At 51.1% G+C, this 15529-nt stretch overlaps 5 protein-coding genes across 5 annotated transcripts; 3 read left to right on the top strand and 2 right to left on the bottom strand.

Moving 5' to 3' along the window:
• Positions 1-84: 84 nt before the first annotated feature.
• Positions 85-4558, bottom strand: N7498_010573 (chromatin-binding exonuclease XRN1; the record flags this gene model as incomplete). The annotated part of the gene is made up of 2 exons (XM_058457629.1): positions 2624-4558; positions 85-2573 (listed from the first exon to the last, which is right to left on the bottom strand). The coding sequence occupies exons 1-2, from the start codon at positions 4329-4331 to the stop codon at positions 85-87; spliced, it is 4197 nt and encodes a 1398-aa protein (XP_058304528.1). The 5' UTR covers positions 4332-4558.
• A 239-nt stretch (positions 4559-4797) lies between these two features.
• N7498_010572 (WD repeat RBAP46/RBAP48/MSI1 family protein) lies at positions 4798-6398 on the top strand (the record flags this gene model as incomplete). The annotated part of the gene is made up of 6 exons (XM_058457628.1): positions 4798-4822; positions 4871-4930; positions 5000-5105; positions 5168-5629; positions 5682-6167; positions 6224-6398. The coding sequence occupies 6 exons, from the start codon at positions 4798-4800 to the stop codon at positions 6396-6398; spliced, it is 1314 nt and encodes a 437-aa protein (XP_058304527.1).
• Positions 6399-8123: 1725 nt separating this feature from the next.
• On the top strand, positions 8124-9321 carry N7498_010571 (GTP cyclohydrolase I; the record flags this gene model as incomplete). Its single annotated transcript, XM_058457627.1, has 4 exons — positions 8124-8410; positions 8470-8609; positions 8665-8969; positions 9019-9321. 4 exons carry the CDS (start codon positions 8124-8126, stop codon positions 9319-9321), a joined length of 1035 nt encoding a protein of 344 aa, XP_058304526.1.
• Positions 9322-10396: 1075 nt separating this feature from the next.
• N7498_010570 (uncharacterized protein) lies at positions 10397-11407 on the top strand (the record flags this gene model as incomplete). The annotated part of the gene is made up of 1 exon (XM_058457626.1): positions 10397-11407. The coding sequence occupies one exon, from the start codon at positions 10397-10399 to the stop codon at positions 11405-11407; it is 1011 nt and encodes a 336-aa protein (XP_058304525.1).
• Positions 11408-12012: 605 nt separating this feature from the next.
• N7498_010569 (cytochrome P450) lies at positions 12013-13736 on the bottom strand (the record flags this gene model as incomplete). The annotated part of the gene is made up of 4 exons (XM_058457625.1): positions 12013-12440; positions 12502-13045; positions 13103-13567; positions 13596-13736. 4 exons carry the CDS (start codon positions 13734-13736, stop codon positions 12013-12015), a joined length of 1578 nt encoding a protein of 525 aa, XP_058304524.1.
• Positions 13737-15529: the final 1793 nt, after the last annotated feature.

The raw sequence follows: 15529 nt of genomic DNA, 5'->3' as shown, positions 1-15529 counted from the left end.
TAGGCAAAGAAAAGATTTCCCTATACATACATGATGGCTAAAGCCAGAGACAGATCAATCTCCTGTGGAATCTCTTCCCACAGATCACTGGGTGTTCACAGCGGGGGCACCACGTCCACGTCCCCGGCCGCGAGATCCATTTCCATTTCCATTTCCACGGCTACGGCCACGTCCTCGTCCACGCTCAAGTCCCTGCGGAGGCGGAACCGAAGTGTAGTTTTGAGGGCGGAAGTTCGGGTTGTTCTGGATAATACCCTCGCTTGGGTCCCCGTTCTCCACTGAGACATAACCACCACGCTGTCCGCCTCGTCCACGGCCACGGGGTCCACGCGGGGCACCGCCATTAGCATTGGGACGGAATGGAAGTGTAGTGGATTCGCCGTTGGAGAAACCACCGCGGCCTCCACGGGGAGCCCCCTGTCCAGAAACAGCGCCTCGGAAAGAGCCTCTCAGAGGCGCAGGGGCCGGAGCGTTTCGCAGCTGACCTTGTCCGTTTGGTCCAAGAGGAGCACCGTATCCGGCAACGGTCAAAGGAGTTTGCTCTTGCTGGGTCTGTTGACTCGTTGCAGCACGGGAGCTGGCGATCAACTGGCGATATGAGAGGTTGAGAACAGACGAAGCAAGGACGGTCTGGCCACGGAACGGTGAGCAGCGGCCACCAAGCGTGGTACCACTCATGAACGAGGCGTCAAAGACCACGTCAAGCAGCACTGTCCGCGAGGTTCTGGTGAGACCGACCACTGTGCCGCGAGTGGCGATGGGGACCTTGCCAGAGTCTTGGGCATACACAACCCGATCTCCAAGCCTGAAGCTCTGGTTGCCCAGACGGTGCTCGACATCGGCGGGCCGCAGCAGAGCGCTACGGGGAACACCGCGAACCTTCTTGGGGTGCATTGGCGGTTGCTGGGCATTGGAAGCGTCGGCATCCTGCTCAATCAGGTGGACAATATCCGAGTCCAGCTGCTCGGCATCAAGGGGCACTCTTTCAAAGTTCTTGGCCTCAACGGACTTAAGCCAGTCGCGGATCTCCTTCATTTTCAGAAGAGCGGTCTCCTCCGGGTAGAAATCATAGGGACTGTAGCGGTCGTTTTGAGGGTTGCGCTGGATGCCGGCAAAGAATTCTGGGAAATTGATCATGTACTGGGAAATCAGTTCGACAGCCTTTTGGCTGAATTCCCAGCCAGAGTCTCCGCGACGCGAGTATCCTAGGACCTTCTGCTTGCGAGCCTCGAACTTAAGGTTCAGACCGAGATTCACCCGCTGCCCGTCGACGTCAACGGAGAAAGAAGAGGTGATCTTTGCCAGCACCAGGGGGTTGAGACGAAGGCTGCGCGCAATGGCATAAGAAGGCATATACGGGCAGTAGCGCTCAGCTTCCCTGACACGCTCCTTTCCAAATTCAGGCTCTTTACCCTTGACAGCTGCGATCAAACCGTTCACCTTTCCTTCATCGTGACCGGTAATATGGACAGGCCGCCCGTAATTGAAGTCGCCCAAGAAGAACGCACGAGAGTTCTCAGGAAATTCTTCCTCGATAGGCAGAGCTTCTCGCTCAACGAAACGTTCGTCGGGATTGATCACGTCGTCAACAACCACTTGAAGCGCGTAATCAGTCTCTTGACCAGGGATATCCGCAAACTCTTTGATGGTGGCACCCTCGTCGGTTTTCGCCATGCCCTTCAGCATCTGGATATGAACCAGGGACTCAACTTCACCGATGACCATCCCGAGTCGTTTGCTGTAAGTTCCTTCGATCTTCGTCGCCTTTTTCTTCCACTGCTCAATCTGCTGAGGAGTGTGGGGGACTGAGACGACGTGTTGCTCGTGTGGCGGAAGAATATAGTCAAATAGTTCGTCCGAGACACGAATCACAAGGGCTTCTTGCAGGAATGGGTATCCGACATGGACTCGTTGTCCAAGCTTCGTCTTCGCCAGTTCGATGTTGGACCGGCTTCCGGGGTCAAGAAGAGTAATGACCTGACTTTCGTTGCGGCTTTCCTGTTGGAAAACCTGAACACCGTGGAATCCGAGTTGACCGACATGAGGAAGGGTTTTGAGAGTAGGGAAGCCGGCCAGAGCTGCCGAGCCGAGGTGCACACCCTCCATCAACCCATGGTAAGGCTCCAAACCCTCCATCACCGGGAGGTCAAAGACATTCTCAATGCAGCGGCAGTTGGGTAGATCGGGGAACACGCCAGGCATTGAGGATGGGTAAATGAAATTCACATCTGGAGAATATGTGAACTTCAGACTGGCTCCAAAAGTGTTCCGGGCCTTCTCGTCGGGGGCGAGGAGTGACTCTTTTGTCTTGAGAGCATCCAACAGCCTGGTTTCGTCAATGAAAGGAATCTTGACCACAGCCTCCCATTCCATCTTTTTGCCGTTCATATCCAATTCAAAGTCACGAGGGTAAAAATCAATGATGGGGGAGTCCGGCGAAGTCATTAGCTCCCAGTAAGCCTTGGGCACGATCTTCTTGCTGCGATCGGGCAAGACACCCATCAATTGATCGTAAGGTCGGAAAGGTCTTCCAAGTCGGAAATTCATGTCGGCTCCAAGGCCCTTCTTCACATCTGCTCCACCATCAGTAAACTATGAGACGCTCCATGGAGAATGAACTAACCGGAAATCATAGGAGCGTAGTGGTACTTGAAGAACCAGGGCCACGATGCAATGCCGCGGTAATAGTAGAACAAGACCCATTGCAATCCTTGCACATAGTTCTCCGTCAATTGCTTCATCTCCTCCTCGTTGTCAAGGCCCCAGCCGAATTTAGATCGATAGTACTTATCTTTCCATTCCTGGAACATTTCCTCGTATTTCTTCTCCGCAGCCTGTTGCGCTTCCTCAGAGGTCATTTCCTGAACCTTGGCTTTTTCGTATTTTCGAATGATACGTTGAACAGCCAGGGTCGCCTCCTCGTCATCATCGTCGGAGTCTTCGTCATCGTCATCCTTCTCGGGTTGCGGCAGCTGAAGTCTCATGAATCGATCACCACTTTCATTCTCGATAGTAGACCAGGGCAGCCGGAGTGCATCCGCAAGCTGCTCCACGAAGGTGCGGTCACGTGCTGGCAAGGTGGGAGGGAAATCCAAGGGTTTCGCCTCGGAGCCCTTCCCAGGTCGGTTCAGCACGAACTTTTTGATCTTTTTCAAGATCTCCTTCTGGTCCGGAGTGATCGTCAGCTCTTTCGGCTTCTTCTGCAACTCCATGGAGCCGTCATCTCCGTTCTTCTTGGACTTTATCCATTGCGCATCGGAATACTCGGCCTCGAAGAACCGGTGCTCAACATCACTCAATACCTCAAGAAGTATTCCCAGGCGGTCCACATTGATCACACCTTCTTCGTTAATGTAGCCACCCATCTTTCGCAGCACATCCTTGTAAATTTTGAACATCAGTGCCAGCGCACCCTCGTTGATGTGTAGATTGGGCAAATTTGGTAAGAAATCGTTTCCAACAAAGAACGCCATGAGGATGAAATCATCAATCACGCGCTCCATATCGAAGGGGAAATTCAGAGCACCTTCCTCCTCCAACTCCTGGAACTCCAATTCCAGATATTCTCTAACCAGGCTGAGATGCAAGAGATAGAAGTTCTGATGCTCGAGTTCTTTGGGTTTCTTCGACACCTGACGACCAAACGTCACCTCTTCTCGGAGAAGACAGAAGTGGGGGTCGTGACTGAGCAGACCCAGCATGATCAAGTCGGCATCCAGGCCATAAAGACAGTGGCGCATATTGGGGTGGTAATCGGGTTGCGCCTTCTTGCGCCGGATGTACTCCATAATCTTGTGCTCGCCTTCACCGGGGACCTCGTGGCCCGATAGCACAATCTCCACGCCCTGCCAGTCTCTATCCTCTGAGATCTTCTTGTTGATGAAGTACTTCAGTTGTTGTGTTAACTTCGCCATGAACTCCGTACCGGGAGTAATGCAGTTGCTGTCGAAGGCGTCTTCTTTCGGCATCTCCATGCCCTGTTCAATCGCCTTCTCCTTCGCCTTCTCGGCATCCAGCGCCGTTCGGAAGCGGCGTGCACGTTGCTGGTTCATCTTTGCGCGCGGTGCAACACCATCAACGGCCATGAAAAACAGCTGCTTGGGCTTGATCTTGCCGAACAGGTGCTCGATGTAATTGAAGATAGCAATGAACATTTGCTCTTCAGTCATGCGAAATGTCGGAGAGTCACTATCACTATGCGTGCAGTTGTGGATAATGCCGTTCATATCGAGATATAGACTATCGAACTCCGGGATGCGGCTCTCTGCGATGAGCATCGAGATGGAGGGGTACCGCTCGCTCAGCCAGCGGAAGAATTTCGGGACACCCATGATGTAGGTTGTATCAAATCGAACGATCGCGGCAAATATTGGTACAAGGAAAGGGTAGGGACAATGGTCGAGAGAGACGAACGCAAGTGGTTGATCGTCAAACGAATCGGAATGAGAGCTGCGACCGAAGGAGAAATCGTGTAAAGGTCGCACAAAGGGATAGAAGCACGCCCGATGAGAACGCCACAAATATCCCCCAAGAGTTGCGGGGAGGTCTAAGGTGCAAAGGAAGGGAGGGGGTAGTGAATAGCAAGGTCGTCAAGCTTGAATCGAAGTTGGCAGTCCGAGTCATTGCCAAGCCCGCATTTCCTGTTCAGGACTAGCGTCTGGCGGCGCCCATTAACGCGGTCTCCCGACTTGTCGCGTTTCGATCGCCCTTCGCACCTTTCCTTTCAACAGCTGCGTCCTGCTCGTCCACTTTTACTACCCTTGTCGCATTCAGCTGCAATTGCACACCGTTGGAGCTATGGATCCTTATGAGGATGAGAACCGTGAGTTCCCTGGAGCTTGGAGAGAAATCTCGAGCTAACCGTGCGCAGCTCCAGTGGAGGAGACAGAGAAAGAGAGCGAGCACAGTAGTGAAAAGATTATCAATGAAGGTAAACTTTACAGTCTTTTCTCTTCACCTCTCCCAACGTTCGCTATAGCTCACAAGGAAATCTACGCAGAGTACAAGACCTGGAAAAAGAATGCGCCATTCCTCTATGACATGATGCTGAGCACGGCTCTGGAGTGGCCGACTCTCACTACCCAGTGGCTGCCAGATAAGCAGGAGTCAGTTTTATCAGCTCCTCATTCTCATTTTCAACTCGTCGGCTAACTGCCTGTCCTTCAAGAGTTCCGGACAAGCCTTATTCAACCCATCGTCTTCTTATCGGCACGCACACTGCTGGTGATGCCCAGAACTACCTTCAGATTGCACATGTCCAGCTCCCCAACCCCAATGTTCCGAATCCCGAGGATTACGACGAGGACAAGGGTGAGATTGGTGGCTATGGCGGGGGCTCCAAGAAGCCTCAGATGGAAATCAAGTTCAACATCGTTCAAAAGATTGATCACAAAGGCGAGGTCAACAAGGCACGATACCAGCCCCAGAATCCCAACATCATTGCGACCATGTGCACGGATGGCCGAGTGATGATCTGGGACCGGTCAAAGCACCCCAGCATGCCTACTGGAACAGTGAACCCCCAAATGGAGCTCCTGGGACACGAAGCTGAAGGATTTGGCCTGAGCTGGAACCCTCACGAGGCCGGCCACCTCGCCACTGGCAGTGAAGATAAGACTGTCCGTCTCTGGTAAGTACTGGAAAATGATCAACATAGGGATGGATGCTAATATGAAATAAAGGGACCTTACCACCTACACCAAGGGCAACAAAGCCGTTCGTCCTGTTCGCACCTATACCCACCACTCTTCCATCGTCAATGATGTCCAGTACCACCCTCTTCACTCTTCCCTCATCGGCACCGTCTCCGACGACATCACTCTTCAGATCTTGGATGTCCGCGCTGCGGACACGACTCAGGCTGCTGCCTCTGCCACCGGTCAGCACCGCGATGCGATCAACTCGATCTCCTTCAATCCGGCGGCGGAGACTATTCTGGCCACTGGATCTGCAGACAAGACCATTGGCTTGTGGGATCTGCGAAATCTGAAGACGAAGCTACACTCGCTGGAGGGTCACGCTGATTCCGTGCAATCTGTTTCGTGGCATCCGTTTGAGGAATCCGTGCTAGCAAGCTCCAGCTATGATCGCAAGATTATGTTTTGGGATCTCAGCCGAGCGGGCGAGGAGCAGACTCCCGAAGATGCGCAAGACGGGCCGCCAGAGCTGTATGTACCCCTAACTGTAGATCACCATGGTTTACAACTAGCTAACCATTTGTCAGTCTGTTTATGCACGGTGGGCACACCAACCGCATTTCCGACTTTAGCTGGAACCTCAGCGATCCCTGGGTTTTGTGCTCGGCTGCTGAAGACAACCTGCTGCAGGTGTGGAAGGTGGCAGATGCGATTGTGGGCAAGGATCTGGAGGATGTCCCGACGGAAGAGCTGGAGGCATGATCTGCTGGGATTTTCTCGTGCAACTCTAGATTGCAAGTCTATTTGGCAGTTTCTTTTCCTGGTGTGGTTACAGGCGAATCATAGGGTTGATCATGATAAGTACCAATCAAAATACCACCATATGACTATTCTATGGACTTGGCCCTTTTCAATATTGTAATACATGGATAGCGCTGCTCTTCAGCCCCGGGATTGTTGGGTAGGAAGGGACGTCGGGGACTGCGGGGTGTAAAAAACTCCGATATGATCTTGAAGTATCCATGTGGGTATATGGTAGCTCCAGGCAAATCGTATTAGCACCGGCTAACCCCTGAAATGCTTTTGCCAGCCTCTTGTCAATGTTAAAAGACCGGTCTGTTTATTTTCGCCCCAAGTTAGTTTACCGAGTATCTGTGAAAGGTCTGTATTAGATGAGCCCAACCGATGAAATTCTCCTCCGAATACCCTCGAGATGCCCCGAGATAGAAATTCCGTAGCAACCCTAAATACAGACTTTCCTGCTAGTAGTCAAGCACACATGACAATAACTGTAACTAAGACACAGGGCGGAAGTGAAGCAGCGAAGATGACGGCAATAACGCTCGAGCCCACAACCAGGACAGTCTAGATCTTCTTCTCTCTCGGGAGTATTCGTTTCTTCATGCTCCGAATCAGCGTCCAAAGCGTCAACACTTGCTACAGCAGCGTCCAGTTCCACACACGTCATCCCCAGCGATTGCTAAGGTTTCCCCGGTTCATTGTTTTCAGGTAATATCCTCCGTTCTCGGGGCTGAGAATTGTCTCGGGGTTGTTGCGGACCATATCGTGTAGACTCTGTCTGTCTTGTATAAAGATAGCTCCAGCTGGTGGGTCGATTTTGTACCGGGTTATTCCTTCAGCCATTGCAGCTATATAGAGGGCGATAAAGGCAAGAGGTCCTAGGAATGATTTCATTCGTGACGTTTCCTCTCCTTTGTTAGATATGTTATTCTTCACTTTGCATACTAAAGCATAGTGTAATACATACGTGATCCTTTCTTATAGTCAAACGGTAGCAAGAAGCTTTGCTTAATGAAAGAGCTTTATAGGTGTTGAGACATCCCTAAGCGCTAACTCAGATGGAACTAGCACAGTACACTGAGAAATAGAGAGAGATAGAGACAGAGAGAGAGAGAGAGAGAGAGTTTGAGCTTTTATTTTCGAGAGTCGTGCTACGTTCAAAAACGATCTAGCTTTAAATATAAATGTTGTCTATTTGAGCGGCATGTGTAAAGGGCGTTTGTCCGTGTACGTTATGGCAATCGGTATCGACCTTCGGATGGGAGAGTAACGCCTCGACTGCTTGCTAGAGCCCTTTGTCAACTGCCCGGGCCAAAGGTGTTTGACCTCGGACTCGATGATTTCATCCCGTAACCGCGGGCAACTTAAACCACGGCCATTACCATATCCAGCATAGTTCTCCTCGGCAGCCTCTGCAACCGCCGAGTGTGAATGCGTGCCCGCGGGACAGGGTCGTTGCCACCGATGGTGATTGGTGAATCAGGAAGGCGGTGTCGGGAAAGATGAGGGGGATCGCCCCCGAATAGGCTTAGCGTCCCGTGCTCGGATTGCAATTGCGCCAAAAAAAAGTAGAGTCATCATGGCAATGCTGATCTGACTTGAACTCCTTTCCTACAGTATTGTCGGTCCTGCCAGTTCAATATTCGACTCCCTTGAAAGTCTACAGCCGTACCCCTTTCTCTCATCATGGGTTCTGGTTCTCCTCCAGGCTCGAAGCCATCGGCAATTCCGTCCCACATGCTGAATGGCAATTCTCCCCTCCAGTCGTCCACTGCCGCAGGTTCAGGCTCTGGCAATCGAGCTCGCGATGCTCGTGAGCGTGAGAGTCTCAATTCGTCTATTCAGTCCTCCTTTGCCCCTCGCGTCCCCATTGAGTTCGATTCCCTTGAGGCGGGGTCTGGCCCCGCGGGCGAGTCCACTGCCCACGAAACCGCATCAGCAGCAGCTACCGCCCACAGCACCTTGACTCTTCGGTACGACGAATCCTGAAACCCGCATGTTCATTGATTTCCAGTTCCTGACAATTCTGCAGTGGCCGGCCAACTTTGAATGACCCTCCCCGCGACCCCAGGGACGAAGGCGGTCCCTTGACCCCACCGGCGACCGTCAGCCGCCCCGCGAGTCCCTATACCATGAACCCACCAATCGACTTTGACGGTCTTAGCTGGCCTTGTAAGTCATGCAATCTCATTGTTTTGCAGATCAATGTTCTAAACTTGCCACCCAGGCCCCGGAACACGTGAGCGGTTGGAGTCGACACCGAAGGAGAACGAAGAGCGGATTCAAAAACTTGCGGGAGCAGTGCGGACAATTCTCGAGTGTGTTGGTGAGGACCCTGAACGAGAGGGGCTTCGTGGGACTCCCGAGCGATATGCCAAAGCCATGCTCTTCTTCACCAAGGGCTACGAGGAGAATGTTCGGGATCTGGTCAATGGCGCGGTTTTCCACGAGGATCACGATGAGCTGGTCATTGTGAAGGACATTGATGTGTTCTCTCTGTGTGAACACCACATGGTTCCATTTACCGGAAAGGTATGTCTTGCATGCGTTGCTCTCGAGTCGTGCTAACCAAGTGGGGCAGATGCATATCGGCTACATCCCGGATCGCCGCGTGCTCGGTCTTTCCAAATTGGCTCGCCTGGCTGAGATGTTCTCCCGTCGACTTCAGGTCCAGGAGCGCCTGACCAAGCAGGTTGCTCTTGCCATCTCCGAAGTCCTCAAGCCTCGCGGTGTTGCAGTCGTCATGGAGTCTTCCCACCTGTGCATGGTCATGCGTGGCGTGCAGAAGGTCGGCAGCACTACGACCACCAGCTGCATGCTGGGATGCATGCGGTCAAGTGCCAAGACCAGAGAAGAGTTCCTGACGCTCCTGCATCGCAAATAATTGTCTCTTCTTTGCTTTGTGCCTCATTACCCCCAACTCAGCTCTTGAGTCCGGGTGTCCATTTACGAATTCGGAGTTTCGGCAGTGACCTTTCAACAGGTGTACTTAATGTTGGCTCTTGCCTCATTTTCTAGCGTTGATTTTTGTATTCTCTTTTCATTTTCTGATTCACCTGCATCTAACTTGGCAGTATCTTGGATACACTCTGTCTCTGAGGCCAACACTTTGCACCTTTTTCGATCCGCCGTATTTGCGGGACCGCGACGAAGATCTTTTCACTCACAGATGACTCTCATTACATGATGTTTAGACTAACACTATCCCACACAGGACTTTTTGTTTGTTTGTTGGAGTTATGATTTTGGCGACTCAAAAACCTCTTGGCGGCGCCGGCGAGGCTGTTTCAACACTTGACGTTTCACATTGTACTCTCAACACCCTGATGCCAGGCTCTACCCTGTCGTCTGTATATGTTCCCTACCTATCCATATGTCGGAATATTTTGCGCATTACTGATCTATTCTGATTACCTCTTTACCGTTCTTTTTCCAATGTTGTATCATGAAAATCCCGTTATTTGGAGGGGGGAAGGGAGACAGCATGTCTTACGGGACGATCTGCATCTTTTATTGAAATATATTGTATGTTTTATGGAAGGATGAGCTCAGGGCACCTGCCCGTTTGTGAGTAATTGGCTTTTTAGGAGCCGAGGAAAGCAGTGCTTTGGTGCCCGGTATTCCATTGTTATTCCGTTTAACCTGGTAGGCGAAAGGTAGGAAGGAGCTGTCCGTTCGTGAATACACGCACTCTGTTGTTTACCTTTTCTCCTCTTCACCTTTCAACCCTTGCTCTACCCAACTTCCCGTTCCCAGTCTGTCTTTACATCCACCAACCAATCCGTCAATTCTGCACCTGGTGCAGTGAATCTCCAAACCGAATATCTCGAACAGAGAGGGAACGAGCAAGACTCGGACCAGGTATGTTAATCTGCTCGTGTCCATGAGCTTGCTAACAAGATGGAAGCAAACACGGTTCAACCTTATCACAGAGGCCGAAGAACTGAAGCCAGAATCCAATGATGGCGTCCCCGGCCCCTGATCAATTTTACACAGACCTTCTGGATGATGTAGACATTATGGATGTGAGCTCTGACTCCCACGCCGCCGCCACGGTACGGCCGGTCAGTCTGGATCTTTCTTCTCCATTGTCCTCTCTTCAAGACGCGACCCTCTCTCCTCGAAGCTCTGGAAGTTCAGATATGGATAGGAACCAGAACAAGAGACCTGCGCAAGCTCAGGCTACCCCCCAGCGCCCTTCCAAGCGTATCACTACTGAGCACAGCCCAGCCGGATATTCGACCCCAGGCTTTGATCCCAATAAAATTGACTTCGAGATCACTGACGCGGACATCCTCAATCCTGCTAATGCCGACGCTACCGCTGTCGCTGACTTTCTGTCTGACATGGACAAATTGATCGCTACTCCGACTGAGAAAAGACGCACCCCTCGTCAGAATCTCCAGGCCTTCCTGATCCAGCAGCAGCTTCTCGCTGGTATCCCTGTTGATCGTCTCGAGCCCATGAATGGCCCCGGATCGCGTCAGGCCATTTCCCCTCAGGGAGCCCTGAGGCGCTTCAATACGCCTCCTGCCATGACGGTGACGCCTAATGCCACTTTCATTCCGCATATACCACCTGCGCAGTTCCTTGGCGGGGTTGTTCCTCTCCCAATCCATGAATCACTGCCAAACCCATCGTGGATGAAGAAGGCAAACGAGAATAGCGGTGTCAATTTGTCGGATCCTGTGACTCCCACCCAAAACTCGGTCACTTCAACCGAGTCCCCAAAGGTGAACAATCCCCAGACCCCAGACAATACTACAGGCATGTCCACTTACTTTTCCTCAGTCGCAGAGCAGGCGGCACTAACTCGGTTCTATGCTGAACACTTCTCGACTGGTTCTGATCTCCTGCAACAGCCTGTCGCTGCGCCTGCTGATGCAAAGCTGGATGATGACACCGAAGACGAAGGGCTGCCCTCACAGCCGAGCAAGTCTGAGAGTGATACCGAGATAGGACTATTGTGACGGCCACAACTCTTCTCTAGGTTGATTACAAGGCTGAGAAAGGCTGTGATTTATGATACGGATGTGACTCATAGTTGTGCTATTATCTACTGCAGCCAAGGGAATAGGACGCTTCAATCCTGAAATTCATATCGCGGGGTTCAATTATAGCATGTAGCTGTGGTAAAACTTACCGTCACCTATGCCTACGACGGCATTTAAAAGCGCCATATTTGGACAAGTTATGGTCGCCAATCTCACATTGCGAATTCCCTCGATTACGCAATACCCATAGAGAGTTCTTGTGATGCTCACACCTCATTTCTTATATTGGCGAAGGCTATGAATTATACGGTTAAATGCGTTCTCAAGGTTAGCGATGAATCATCCACGACTAATCCTTCTACCCCTCTCTAAAGTGCAATTACAAATAGTGAGAAAGTACTGAGATTGAAATTGGGCTAATTGAGAACTGTATACTAGAATAAAAAGAAGACATAATAAGAAAACACTCAACGCACAGGCTGGGTCATTGCCCTTATAAAATGAATTGTTTATCAAACGCGGTAGTTATGAAATTATCTGTCCTTCAACAAAGTGAGGCATACCTCACGATAAACCGGAATTCAAGTGCTCTTCGCAGGCGTCATAGCAACTTTCGTTCCATTAGCACTTGACAGGGTCAATGTCAAAGCCTCCTCAAATGGCTTCGAGTCGCGGCTCTCAATTGCCTCGAAATGTTGAAGGAGTCTGACGGCGGTATATCCAGCCTCGGTCAAAGCAAACTGCTGCCCAATACAGATTCGAGGGCCACCATTGAAGGGGACATATGCCCAGCCGGGTCTCAGGTTCTCCCACCTCTCCGGACGGTATTCGTCTGCATCAGGCCCAAAGAATTTTTGATGGCGTTGCATTACATATACACTGTACATCACCTCTTGACCTTTGGGGATAGAGACAGGGGCCGTTCCATCTGGACCACCTCCAGTAGGTAGGTATGTGTCTTTGTTGGCCATGCGTACGTTGAAGGGAACGATGGGATATGTACGTAGAGCTTGACTAAACTTAGTAGATTTTCTATCGATATTTGGACAGAGAGGGGGGGGGGAGCTTACACTCGTTCAGAACCCAGCCCAGGTAGGCCATGGATTTCAAATCTTCATACGTGGGTTTCCGGCCATCTAGCTCTAGCACTTCTTTTCGAAGTTTGGTCCAGATGTCGGGTCGTCTCGCCAAGATGAAGAATGTGATGCTCAATAAGCTAGCGGTTGTGTCACGGCCAGCCAACAGAATGTTCAGCAGCTGGTCTGTGAGCTCCGTTTTGTCCAGGGTTCGTTTGGACAGCTCGTATAAAAAGACATATTGCTGTTCAGTAAGTTTGCTGGCTTCTTCGGAAACATCTTGACCGCTGTCTAATGCCACTCGATGGCTGATGGCTTTCTCTACAAACCTGTCGACATAAGAACGGGCGTCTACCACTGCCTTGGAGAATTCCTTGTTTCTGTAAAACATCATGAGGGAACCCATTCGACCTCGGATAGCCAGCCCCTCTTGGGATATGGCAAAGTCCTTGGCAAAGGCCGAGGCGGCGGGAGAGGTAACATCGTTCAGCGAGTGGACGGACTCTCCGAACAAAAATTCAGTGGCTGAATCAAGGGTCTGGAGACGGGTCAGTGAGAAGTGCGGTATGAAAGAGGTGGAACAGAGTGAAATTACCATTCTGAAGAACAAGTCCTGCAAATCTACCGTTGATCCGTCGCCAGGAATGTGTTGAATGAGTTTAGCGACGTGGGTCTCATAGATCTCGATGTCGGTGATTTGGTTGCGAGCAAAGTTGGGACGGAGAAGAGCTCGGGAGTGTTCCCATTGCACACCATCGGAACAAAAGATGCCGTTACCCAAAAGTGGGCGCATGGAATCTGATCGGATTGTGCCTAGCTCAAAATCTTTGAACTTGAGCGCTAAGATGGTCTGGACATTTTTAGGCTCAACTGTGAAGACGACCTTTCGACCGGCCATGGTCGCCCTAAACGTGGTACCGTAGTCCCGATGCCAGGTGCAAATCAGCTCAAGAAAACGTTTTTCGCGGCCAGCCGCGAGCATGGCCCTAACCATTCCAATGCCAAACAAGCCGTGAGACACATTGTGCAACGGTTCTTGGCAGCCGTTTTCCCGGGCGAACTTCCATTCTACACATTGTCAGCCCTACACATTCTTCATGTTCAATGAGAGGGTTCTCCATGCCTTGAAGCACTTGTGCAACCTTCAATATCGAGAAACCGATAGCAGCAGCTCCAGCGATCAGAATATAGAAGGGAATTTGCGACAAATTAAGTGAATGCAGCCCCATGGTTGCGAATGATTTTTCGTGAAATCCTTGCTGTTTGACAAGCACGGTAAGCCGGTGAGTGGGGGCGATTCATAAATGTACTTATTTCATCGGCTTAGCCGGTTCACTGTCATAAACGCCATTACACAGCCCGTTCATCAACAAGGCCATTGCGTAAGGCGTCCATAGCTGAGGGGTCAGCTTCCGCGTCTTTCCTATTATGGTAGGGATTTTCTCCGGAAGCGGTATATGCTACGGTTGATCTAGCCACGTCGCCAAATATAGCGACCACCCCACGCCTTGAGAGCCTGTCAGATCATTCTGCCGAGGCTTACTCCGTACAGTATTTTACAATTGACGCACTGAACGCTGAAAGCACCAGGCGGTGCAAGATACGATAGGGCTAAGCGGGGGTTGTTTGTAGAATAATCTAATGATCTGGTTATTTCCTTCGTGCCTGGAGGGGTGATTTCAAGGTAAGGAAGGGTACACAGTGGTAGTTGCTCTCGATTCTGAGACATACTTGCGCGTCGACTACAGCATAGATCGAAATCAGTCTCACCAGCTTACTCGCTTTGATCTTTCCCCGTACTGTACCCTATTTTGAAAGAAATAGTCATATGATAGCCGCGCCCGTAATTTAATAGAAATACTCAGACTACTCATACTCGACACCTTAATGCCTCCTGTTCCTTATATGGTAATGGAGCCCAACTGTAGGGCTGTGTTTCGCTCGATAAGCCTAGAGATCGTCCCTAGAAATGATCTAAATTCGTATCTTGCCAACGTCTAAGATCTTACGGTTCCTACCCTAAGCACCTACTACGATTCACTATAGCTGATCAGCTCTCAATCGTATTAGGGATTGCGGGTTGCTAGTTAGGCCACCCCTGTGTCCTGCGTGTTGATAGGAATACGAGTGAAGAATTCTGATGATTGGTCAGGCCATAACACTACGGAAGCACGAGGTGTATTCAGACTAATCACTGGTCATCTCACTGATCGATCGACGAGGCTTCTTATTCCATGTGCTATACTAAGCGAATCCACGCGGTTGGTCCTGCCAGGCAGAGGGACTCGCTGTGCAGCTCCATCGCTGGGGGTGGTGACACTGCTCTCGCTTGGTATTTCTCGTGATTTGGGTGCATGTTTTAGTATGAAAACCGTGCTTTTTCCATCAGCTACCAATTCAACATACAGTAGAAAGCGGGCCAATTTTTGGCGGTTCTGACCGCGTTGATATCCTGCCATCTCACCGCCTGCTAACACGTGTCCAGCCTAGTCGTCTCCCTTAGCGCAACCTCAGCCTGACGTGACATCAACACCACTTTCCGTGTCCTAGTCTCCCGACTCCGGTGGTGTACTGATAATGGATGCCCCCAGAGAACCAACCCGGTTCTTACATATTCCCCTACCTTTATTTTGGTGGCTTCCCCGGGTGCCAGTGTCATAAGCCGCAGCCCATCCCGCCCGATCTCAAGCTGACTTGCCGGCCCGTGTGGGAGCAACCCCCCTTCGTCAACACAATCTATGAGAACACCGCGAGGCGCTTAATATAAGCTACCAGACGTGGATGATAAGCTTTGTGTCTCTTTTTTGAAATTCCCAACGTCGGAGATTGGGGGCAACCACTGGACCAGCTAGAGGTTCTTTCATCGCCTCGGGCAGTCCAACTTTGTTCTTTCTGGGCTCCGTTAATTTTGAGCATTCTCTGGCTCATGGAGCTCTGGCCCTGGCTCATCTAGTTTCCTGGCCCCACCTTGGGCCAGCCCCTGTTCTCACCCCGCGCAGACCTTCTTTGCAGAGATCGACAT

This window comes from Penicillium cinerascens, assembly GCF_028974065.1.
Source record: "Penicillium cinerascens strain IBT 15544 chromosome Unknown scaffold_4_segment0_segment1, whole genome shotgun sequence".
Classification (NCBI taxonomy): Eukaryota; Fungi; Ascomycota; class Eurotiomycetes; order Eurotiales; family Aspergillaceae; genus Penicillium; species Penicillium cinerascens.
The sequence above is the reverse complement of the archived record's forward strand: the minus strand, read 5'-3'. Positions and strand labels throughout refer to the sequence as shown.